Source organism: Paramisgurnus dabryanus, chromosome 1 (genome assembly GCF_030506205.2).
Source record: "Paramisgurnus dabryanus chromosome 1, PD_genome_1.1, whole genome shotgun sequence".
NCBI lineage: Eukaryota > Metazoa > Chordata > Actinopteri > Cypriniformes > Cobitidae > Paramisgurnus > Paramisgurnus dabryanus.
The window spans coordinates 39,630,262-39,641,115 of record NC_133337.1 but is presented as its reverse complement, the minus strand read 5'-3'; the positions used below and the strand labels follow the sequence as shown (position 1 = coordinate 39,641,115).

Sequence of the window (10,854 nt, the reverse complement as noted above, 5' to 3'; positions counted from 1 at the left end):
CGATTTAAATTGTACAAGTAGTACCGGCTATGCGTTATTACTTTGGAGCGGTTATTATTTGAAAAGAACAAACCTGCAAATGTCTCAACTGACCAATCAGAATCAAGCATTCCAGAGAGCCGTGTAATAATATTAAATATGCACTGGGAAAATAAAATTACCATTGAACTGACATCCCTGTGGTCCACAATCTGTTCTGAAGGCCCATCTGCCTGTAACATTGACATTGGTGCTGTGTGTTAAGCCTGTGAAGTCAGTCTGGAGTGATCCAGTAATTGAGAAATAATAGCTGGAGTCGATGTTGTCATAACCGGCCTAATGGTAAGAAAAAGATCAAGATGCCTACTTAGTCATTTAGTTACAGATAATACAAATAGATACGATTTTCTTTTACTAGATTTTCATAATGTACATACCTGCACATATTGCGCTGATGGAGCAATTCTACCATAGTTCATTAAAACAAATGAGAGATGGCCATTTGAAATCAAAACCACTTGGAAAGATGTTTCCTGCAAGTATAAACAGTTTTTCATTATTAAAAAGTTTAGTCATCGTTTTGCTATTGTTTTACTGGACAGAAGTAAGCCGAGTTTCTTACAGTTCCTGAATATGAAAAATATGCCACTCTGTCCCAAGTTGCAACAAAGACCCATGAAGCAGAAAAGCTCAGATCAGGGAAGTATTGATTTATGTCTTGTGTAGCTTGTGTCAGGACATCGCCAGAGGTGTACTGCTGATATGAGATCACACCGTTCTCACAATTATTAAGATCAGTCCAGAATGGAGCGATGATGTCTTTGCCACCATGACCTGGGAAGCTGTATGGGGAGTAGCTGTCCCATGGTTGATCAAAAGTCAAGTGTCCATTGTTGTTGACCTGAGAAACATGGATTTATTATGATGGACAGAATCTTTAAAAAAAACATCTCCCAATCTTTCAGATCTGAACAGATTAATAAAGACTGAATTTCATATCAAAGTTTACTTACATATATTTGGTTGTATGTGTGTCCAAAAAATATAAACGGTTGCAGGAGGTAAATGAGTGCAGAACTTCCATCATCGGAGCATTCATTTTGTGTGTCTCCAACTCCAAATTGATAAAATGAGACTGAAATAAAGTATATATAATATGTAATCTGTATGTCTTTGGACGTTGAAAGAAACAATGGATATAATAGGATAAGGCCAGAATATACTATAACAACAATAATATTAAATTGTACACTTTCTAAAATCAAACACAAATCATCAGTTGTGATCTGAAAAGGAACTAGTTCACCACAGATTTTACACACACATTTTTTTTTTTTTTTCAATTTAATACAGTCACTCCTCATGCAACTTGAAAGGTTTTGGCATTGATGTAAACACCATTTGTCATTTCAGTAATACAGTCAAGCAGACTGTAACCCGACAGGAGACACAGCACTTACCATTGTTAGTGGAGTCTCCTATTGATGTTGTCGTTGGTACAACAGTAGTATCAATAAAGCCCCGAATATCTAAAAGAAATGAAGAAACATTAAATGAAGAAAGAAAAGAGCCTGAAAGGTTTTGGCACTGATGTAAACACCATTTGTCAATTTAGTTATACAGTCCTCCAGACTGTAACCCAAGAGAGGATACAGCACATACCATCCTCAGTGGTGTCTCCTAGTGAAGTTGTCGTTGGTACAACAGTAGTATCAATAAAGCCCCGAATATCTAAAAGAAATGAACAAACATTAAATAAAGAAAGAAAAGAACTTGAAAAATTTTAGCACTGATGTAAACACCATTTGTCAATTCAGTAATAACGTCCTCCAGTCTGTAACCCAACAGAGCACATACCATTGTCAGTGGAGTCTCCTGTTGAACTTGTCATTGGTACAACAGTAGTATCAGTAAAGCCAAGAAAATCTAAAAGAAATTAACAAACAACAAATTAAGAACTAATAAAAAAGAACTTCAAAGGTGTTCGCACTTATGTAAACACTATTTGTCAATTTAGTAATACAGTCCTCCAGACTGTAACCCAACAGAGGATACAGCACAAACCATTGTCAGTGGTGTCTCCTAGTGAAGTTGTCGTTGGTACAACAGTAGTATCAATAAAGCCCAGAAAATCTAAAAGAAATGAACAAACATTAAATAAAGAAAGAACAGAACTTGAAAATTTTTAGCACTGATGTAAACACTATTTGTCAATTCATTAATAAATAAAGAACTAATAAAGAAAGAACTTGCAGAGTTTAGACACTGACGCAAACACCATTTTTCAATACAGTAATACAGTCCCCCAGACTGTAACCCAAGAGAGGATACAGCACATACCATTGTCAGTGGAGTCTCCTATTGAAGTTGTCGTCGTTTTAACAATTTATTATCTTTATTAATTAACATTACCATTCCGGAGTTTAACAAAATAAGGTTGAAGTTTACCTTATACTGATATTACAGTGGCCAGTCTTAACAGTGTTTGATATTCAGCTCATCTTGATTTAATTATTTTATTTCGCCGACTGTAAAAAAACATCCATATCTGAATGAATGGAACTCCGGACGTAAAATATATATGTGTTAGTAATATCTTACGGCAGATCATGTTTGCCAAAACAAGACAAGAACCGCGTTTTCAAAAGATATTGCGGGCAAACACAGACATTTGCATCTGGACGGGATTACATTTCTCAGAGGACCTCTGAGTTCGGCGAAAAACAGTAGGTCATTTGCTTTGGAATTTTTACAGAGGTCGTAAATGAAAAACACAGACATGGCCGATTCGGACGGGATTAAAAACACAGAGGACCTCTGAGAACCACCATTTTCTCAGAAGTCCCCCTGTAGAACTAATCCCGTCCGAATAGGGCTATACCCTGTAGCCATAGTGGCTGTATACACGCTTAACTTAGAATCACCCTACTAAGAGTCAACTGAACTAACTAATTTCAGCTGTTCTGTTACTGAAAACTATCAGTTCCCTTTCAGTCGGTCACTACGACGTCACTTTGTGACCGACGAATTGGGAACCGTTCCGCGGCGACCTATCTACTTCGAGAAACTATAAAAACGGCAATGAACTTGGCATGCAGGTATTTGCATAATGCAGGCGCCACCTCGCCAGGTGCGTATATAAGCAGGTGCACAATACCAAATTAGCTTTTATTGCTCGAAGTTGGCAGATATCTGCTCACGAGAAGCACATTTGATCTTCGTAGATCCTTTGTTTTTGAAGAGAAATTATCTCAGCTTGCCGAAGTTGGATGGACCAAGGCACCTCAACGGAGGCTCGCAGTGTTTTTTCTCCCACCCTTTCTCTCTCTCTCAATTTTAGGATTTGAGTTCGAGTGAGTGCGTTGCCTCTCCCTGTGTGCTTCATCATCTTGCACAAAGAGTGATTTCTCTAAAAGAGCAGCACGTTTGAGCTTTGTGTCTTTTTAAAGACAGCCACTCATTCGTGTCACGGTCGGGTGTGTCTTTTTAAAGATGGTATTCCGCCCCGTGCTCCGTTTCTGGATGCGGTGTATTCATCGCCCCCCGGGATGGTCATGAGCGTTGTCTTTCGTGTCTGGGGCTCCAGCACGCTGAGGCAGCGTTCCGTGATAGCTCATGCTCCAACTGTGATGGCATATCTATAGGGGATTTGCGGAGACGGGTGTCGTTTCTCCGGGAATGGCCCCGCCTTCCAAGCCTAGTGGTGCTAAGAGCGCAGTTACCAGGCTTGCGAAGGATGACCTCCATATAACGATGCTGGGTCGGTGCACTGGTTTCGTCCAGTGGCTCCCAACGCCCTAATTCGTTGCCAGTGGAGGTCCCGATGGAGACGAGCGGCCCGTGTTCTACGGTGTCCTTGCGCTCTGTCGAGCCTCCACCAGAAACGATGTCCACCGTAACATTGGAGGGGGGGGCTGTCAACCTCGGACGCCGATCCAGATCCGCTCCCTCCTTCGGGTCGTTCGACCCCGAGATGGCAGCCATGCTCGCTCGGGAGGCGGCGGTCGGCTTGGAGTGGACTGAACCTCCCCCACCCGAACCGTCCCGCCTCGATGATTGGTACTTCGGGGGTGCCATTGCTTCTCAGTCCTCGCCCCTGGTGCCCTTTTTCCCCGAGGTGCATGAAGAGCTGACGCAGTCCTGGAAAACCCCATTTTCCTACCGAAACTGGCTATATCAGCCTTCACCACTCCCCACTCTCGAGGGTGGAGATGCCAGGGGGTATACTGGTGTCCCGTCAGTGGAGCGGCCGGTCGCGGTGCAGCTGTGTCCGGCCGGTGTCGCTTCCTCCTGGCGGGACCAGCCTACTCTCCCCTCACGGGCTTGTAAGCATTTGTCCGCTCTAACCGGCGCTGCTTACAAAGCCTGTAGGGAGGCAGCTTCAGCCTTGCATGCCATGGCATTGCTGCAGGTTCACCAGGCTAAGGCTCTGAGTGATATGCACGCGGGAGGTCACGATTCGGTGGAGTTCTTCGAGCTCCGTGCGGCTACTGATTTGGAGTTTGCGCAGCAATTCTCCGCGGCCAAGAAGCAGACTGAGGCCATCGCTGAGGTGTCCACGTCGGCGCCTCAGTCTGCCCCTCGCAGAGGGCATCCTGCTGCAGCCGCCCCCGTTCCTCCCCGGGGCTTTTCTAAGAAGTGAGGAAGCGTCGTCAGCAGGCCGTTTCTCCGCTTTGCGTTCGAGGGGAGACCATTGCAATACAAAGTCCTCCCTTTCGGGCTCTCTCTCTCTCCCCGGTTATTTAAGTAGTGGAGGGGGCTTTAAAATCCCTGAGAGAGAAAGGTGTGCGCATTCTCGCGTATCTAGACGATTGGCTCATAATAGCTCAAACACGTCAGACGCTTTGCAATCACAGAGACTTAACTCTAAAACACCTCGCTCGTTTGGGTCTTCGGTTCAACTGGGAAAAGAGCAAGCTTTGCCACGTGAAGAGAATCTCTTTTCTCTGTATGGAACTGGACTCGGTCTGTTCTGACTTGCCTGAATACGTTCAAGAGCAAGAGCGCGGTCCCGCTGAAACAATTTCAGAAGCTCCTGGGGCATTTGGCAGCAGCTGCAGTTGTGACACTGCTTGGGTTGCTCCATATGCGACCGCTTCAGCGTTGGCTTCACGACAGAGTCCTGAGGAGAGAGTGGCTGCACGGCATTCACCGTATTATCTTTACACCTGCGTGCCGTCGCACTTTCGCCCTGTGGTCGGACCGTGCGTTTTTCCGAGCCGGTGTGCCTCTTAGACAGGTCTCCAGGCATGCAATAGTGTCACGGCTAGGGGCTGGCTATTAGACCTAACGCCACGCCCCTTCTCAACTTCCACCTCGAGGAGGTCCCCAAAGCCAACCCAATGACCAAACAACACGAGAGCAGGTAAGTATTAAAACAAACTTTATTTAAATATTTAAAATAACTGGGGGAATGGGGAAGGGGCAATTAAAACTAGTTGCCTCTCTGCCTTCCAGGCAGACCACAGCACGGAAAAGTGGCAGAAGGGGGAAGAGGGCAACGGGGGTTCCAGGGGCTGGTGACCAAGGTATAGGGGGAGAGGGGACAGGGGACACAGGCTCCTGCCAACTCCGCTATCCGTGGCGCCCTCCTCTTCTCTCCTGGAGGCAAAGACAAAATAGTGTGAACTTGGGGTGTTATCTCTCCCTCTAACTGCGGTACCTGTGTCACGTTGGCCGATACTTCACTTCTCACTCCACTTTGTGTTTCTTTCCACAGGTTTCAACTGGGACGTGGAGGCTCGCGTAACCTGGACTAGGATCGTCCTCACCGGTCGGTTTGCTGGTAGCGCTTGGTAAGTATGGTTCTCTCCCACAGGTCACTCTCCGGGCATTCACTCCCGTCTCTTTTCTCCCTTTACAGACAGCTTGGACACGACAACACAGTTAGTGCAACTTGGATACTTCTCACCTCTCTGCTGCTTCCAGCTCGGGGCGTGTAGGACTGTCCACAGTTTGTTCTACTGACATTCACTCTCGTTCTCTCCTCCTTTACAGGCAGCTTGGACACAATAACACAGTTAGTGCAACTTGGATGCTTCTCACCTTTCTGCTGTTTACAGCTCGGGGCATATATGACTGTTCACAGTTCGTTCTACTGACGTTCACTCTTGTTCTCTCTTCCTTTACAGGCAGCTTGGACACAATAACACAGTTAGTGCAACTTGGATACTTCTCACCTCTCTGCTGTTTACAGCTCGGGGCAGGTATGGCTGTTCACAGTTCGTTCTACTGACGTTCACTCTCGTTCTCTCTTCCTTTACAGGCAGCTTGGACACAATAACACAGTTAGTGCAACTTGGATGCTTCTCACCTTTCTGCTGTTTACAGCTCGGGGCATGTATGACTGTTCACAGTTCGTTCTACTGACGTTCACTCTCGTTCTCTCTCTTCCTTTACAGGCAGCTTGGACACAATAACACAGTTAGTGCAACTTGGATACTTCTCACCTCTCTGCTGTTTACAGCTCGGGCGTGTATGGCTGTTCACAGTTCGTTGTACGGCGTTCTGTTCGACAATATACGAGGCGGGCTTACGACAGCTGGCCTGCACAGAAAGGCAAACGACGATTGTTTTCCTAGGGGTCGCCGGGGGCAAAAACCCTCTCGGCGGATGCACTGATCAGCAGGGGGCGAACTGTCACACCGTCTCACCGGGCCGAGCGCTGCCCTATCTTCAATGCCCGTAGGCCGATCGAATACCGGACAGGGGCGCCCCTTTGTAGAGGCCACGGGGCGGCGGAACTGCTTCGCCTCTCGCTCTGCCACAAGATAGAACACACAGGTAAAATAGCAATATACAGGTTCGAGGTGGTACTCACACATGCACTGCCAGCTTCCAAGTCTTCACCGCCACACTCTGTAACTGTCGACACACAGACGGGGCGCCTTCCAAAGCCCACGCCGTCACTTTACACTTGAATCGCACCCAGCACACAATAATTAAGGTTACTCACAACCGTCAGCCTCTCCGTCTCCTCCTCAGTAGAAGGATGATGCGGGGTACGTCTGACAAGACACACAGCACTAGCACAGCAACCCACAGCAAATACACAGCACCACTTCAACGTGAAAGGTTTTTCAAAATGACATAGCCTCACCCACCACACTACAAGTGTACACACAAAACGTCCGACGTCCTCCACTTCACTAAGGTCGGATGGGGGCGATGGTACTACGGTCGGAGCTTTTGGTTCTGCTGCTACGGCTGCTCAATCCACTTATTCCTGCGGCTCACCCACCACGCTAGATCAGGGGTAGGGCCGCCTTCCTGGAGGCGTTCGATAATACACAGGTTAGTAGTTATGTTTCAGTTAAATCCAGAGCCAATACTCACAGCGGTCCTCTTGGAAAATAGTTTACAAACTGCTTCGTTTCCTTCCTCCTTGGTTACTCCAAGCGTGTCACAATCTCGTGTTTTCTTCCACCCACAGGGCTTCCTCTTACGGTAGCATCCACTGAGAACTACGAGAGAGAAAGAGAGAAAGTGCAACCAACTGCCAACGTGTACCGGACGAGCCCAGCTCCGTACCTCAACTCACACACTAGACACCCAAACTGTGATTTACACTGGTCTAAAATACTCCTCTGTGTGCTGTAATCCTCCAATCAACCGGCGTTTCTCTTAAACGCCCACAGCTGCACTCTATTTCGCTGATTACAGCCCTCGTGATGCTACCGGATGTCCGGTGTTTCCTCTTCCCGGTCTGGGCGGAAACATCCGGGCGGAACCAAAGTTTCCCGACTTTCGGTTCCGCCCAAAAGATCGTCACCTTGTGACATCCTCCCCCGCCAATGCATTCTAGTCCCTAGAATGCCTCGGGGTTGTCCACTCACCGTAGCGGGCAGGGGGGTGGCCTCGGTTCTCCCGTTGGGAGCGTCTCACGGGTGAATCAGGTTCAGCTGGTTCGTGTGCCGGTTCTGGTTGTCCCGGGGGTTCGGCTGGCTCGGGTGCTAACTCTCGCTGCCTCTGGGCGGCCGGGGGTTCAGCTGGCTCAAGTGCCAACTCTTGCCCTCTCGGGGCAGCCGGGGGCAACGCCAACACGGATCGGCCTGGTACCACAGCCCATCCTCCCATCCAGGGGGCCACCGGCACCGGCTCCACAGCCCTTTCCTCTGCGGCTTCGGGATAGTTGGGGCAGGGGCGAATCATGTTCCGGTGTACCACCCGCTCAGGGCCGGCCTTTCCTTCCGGCCGGATGGTGTACACCGGCTGTCCCGGTCTCTGCTGCCTGCAAACTACATACGGGATGGTCTCCCAGCGGTCACTTAACTTTCCCTTGCCTTGGCGCCTGTTGTCCCTCGCCAAGACCCTCTCTCCTGGTAGCAGGGGGGCGTCCCGGGCCGTCCGGTCATACAACCGTTTGTTCTTCTCTCCTGTTGTCCGTATTCTCTGCGATACCTGTTCATAGGCAAAGTGTAGCCGCTGGTGATGGCGTCCCACCCACTCGGTCACGCTTACTTCCTCCTGGCCGGCTGCCACTCCTAAGACCAGGTCCGTGGGCATCCGCACATGTCTGCCGAACATCAGGTAAGTAGGTGCATACCCCGTCGTACTATGTACACTATTATTATATGCCTGTAGTAGATTCGGTAAGGCACTCACCCAGTCGCTCTGCTGCCGTTGATCCAGGGTCCCCAGTAACCCCAACAGGGTCTGATTGAACCTCTCGCAGCTGCCGTTTCCCTGGGGGTGGTACGACGTCGTATGGGTCTTAGTACACCCATACAACTGGCACAACTCTCGGATTACCTTTGACTCAAAGTTGGCCCCTTGATCCGAGTGCAAGAACTCCGGGCATCCAAACGTCTGAAAGACGTTCCTCCAGAGGGCCATCGCGGTAGTATTAGCTGTCTGGTCGAGGGTGGGGACTGCCCATGCGTATTTGGTGAATAGGTCGGTGATTACCAAGATGTTTTGGTAGCGGTCTTGCGGCCGGCCCAGAGTCAGGAAGTCCATGGCCATAATGTGGAGGGGGGCTTTAGCCTGGATGGGCACCATCGGCGCTCGAGCCTCTCGCCGAGATTTGAACAGCATACACCTGGGACACGCCTGGATCAAGCTACGAACCGTGGCTTCCAGCCCTGGCCAATAGAAAAATCTGCGCAGCAGTGATATGGTCCTCTCTTGTCCCTGATGCCCCAGCTGATCATGGTAGGCCGAGACTAATGCTGTCGTCTGATCGGCGGGCACCACAATCTGGCGCACCTCCTCGCCCAATTTCGGGTCACCGACCTTTCTGCACAGCACTCCTTCCTGCAGTTCTAGCTTGTCCCACTGCCCCATCAGTTTTCTCCCCGTCTCCGTTTGGGCTAGTCTTTCTGGCGACGTCGGTCGTCGCCCCTGCTCCACCCACGTCTTCACCTGACTCACATCCTGATCTCGGGCTTGCCTCTCCATCCATCGACGGGGGTCCCACCCCCAGTTCCCAGGGACGGCCTCTTGCTGTCCTCCTGGGGCATCCACAGCCCCTATCATATAATCCTCCCTCGGGCTGTTCTCCTCTCCTCTTCCCCGGCTCCCGGGGTCGTCCATCTCCGGCAGCCTCGAAAGGACATCAGCGTTTGTGTGCTCGCGCCCCGGTCGGTACTGCAAGTGGTAGTCGAAGTTGGCCAGCTGGGCTACCCACCGCTGCTCTACGGCCCCCAACTTCGCCGTCTGCAAATGCACCAGAGGGTTATTATCCGTAATTACCGTCACCTTGGCACCCCAAAGGTAGTCTTTAAACTTTTCACTTAGGGCCCACTTCAAGGCCAGCAACTCCAGTTTAAACGAGCTGTAATTTGCATCGTTTCTCTCCGCTGGGTGGAGGCTTCGGCTCGCATAGGCGATCACCCGCTCCCTTCCTTCGTGTTGTTGGGCCAATACGGCCCCCAGCCCCAGGTTGCTTGCGTCTGTGTACAGAACAAAGGGTTTAGTAAAGTCTGCGTATGCCAAAATAGGTGCCTGTAACAGTTCCTGCTTTAGTTTCTGGAACGCAGCCTCACAAGGGTCGTCCCAGTTGATTGAGGGCGACCCACGTCCCCGGTTTCGCCCTGTACCAACCAACAGCTGGTTAAGAGGTTTAGCAATCTTTGAAAAGCCTTTGATGAATCGTCTGTAATACCCCACAAATCCCAGAAATGATCGTACCTGCCTTACAGTTTTGGGTGCAATCCAGTCTTTCACAACAGAGACCTTCCCGGGGTCCACGGACACCCCTGCGGCACTGACCACGTGACCCAGGAAATGAACTTCCCGCCTCAGCAGATGGCATTTATCAGGTTGCAGCTTTAGCCCGTACCTTTCCATAGCCTGAAAGACCTCTTCGAGGTGCTGAAGGTGGGAATCAAAATCTGGGGAATACACAATCACATCATCCAAATATACTAAAACTGACTTCATCAACTGACCTCCAAGACAGCGCTGCATCAGTCGCTGGAACGTGGCTGGAGCGTTACAAAGCCCGAAGGGCATCCGTTCCCACTCAAATAATCCAAACGGGGTCGTAAAGGCGGTCTTCTCTTGATCTGCCTTGGCCACCTGCACCTGCCAATACCCGCTGGCCAGATCCAGAGTGGAATACCATGCGGACTGCGTGAGGCTGGTAAGGGAGTCTTCGATCCGCGGTAGGGGAAAGGCGTCTTTCTTGGTTACCAGGTTGAGCTTACGGTAATCCACACAGAACCTCCAGGCCCCTGACTTCTTCTGTACAAGCACGATGGGGGCCGCCCACGGGCTACTGCTCTCCCGAACAATGCCCCGCTCCAACAGGCCCTGCAAGAGTGTGCGTACCTCTGTGTATAGGGTAGGTGGAATCGGCCGATATCTCTCTCTGCTCGGCCCGGCGTCCCCAGTCGGGATATGATGTTCCACCACTCTGGTGCACCCATAATC

The 10,854-nt window shown here is 49.8% G+C and overlaps 1 protein-coding gene across 1 annotated transcript; it reads right to left on the bottom strand.

Moving 5' to 3' along the window:
• Window positions 1-401: 401 nt before the first annotated feature.
• On the bottom strand, window positions 402-3,963 carry LOC135743095 (sushi, nidogen and EGF-like domain-containing protein 1). The gene is made up of 8 exons (XM_073814204.1): window positions 3,852-3,963; window positions 2,044-2,112; window positions 1,837-1,905; window positions 1,642-1,710; window positions 1,440-1,508; window positions 993-1,114; window positions 602-880; window positions 402-512 (listed from the first exon to the last, which is right to left on the bottom strand). The coding sequence occupies exons 1-8, from the start codon at window positions 3,961-3,963 to the stop codon at window positions 402-404; spliced, it is 900 nt and encodes a 299-aa protein (XP_073670305.1).
• Window positions 3,964-10,854: the final 6,891 nt, after the last annotated feature.

Coding starts and splice junctions, on each gene's coding strand:
- LOC135743095 (XM_073814204.1), bottom strand. CDS start 3,963: ATGGCTGCCATCTCGGGGTCGAACGACCCGAAGGAGGGAGCGGATCTG. Junction 2,113..3,851: donor GGACATCGTTTCTGGTGGAG/GCTCGACAGAGC, acceptor CATTTCTTTTAG/ATTTTCTGGGCTTTATTGAT. Junction 1,906..2,043: donor AGGAGACACCACTGACAATG/GTTTGTGCTGTA, acceptor AATTTCTTTTAG/ATTTTCTTGGCTTTACTGAT.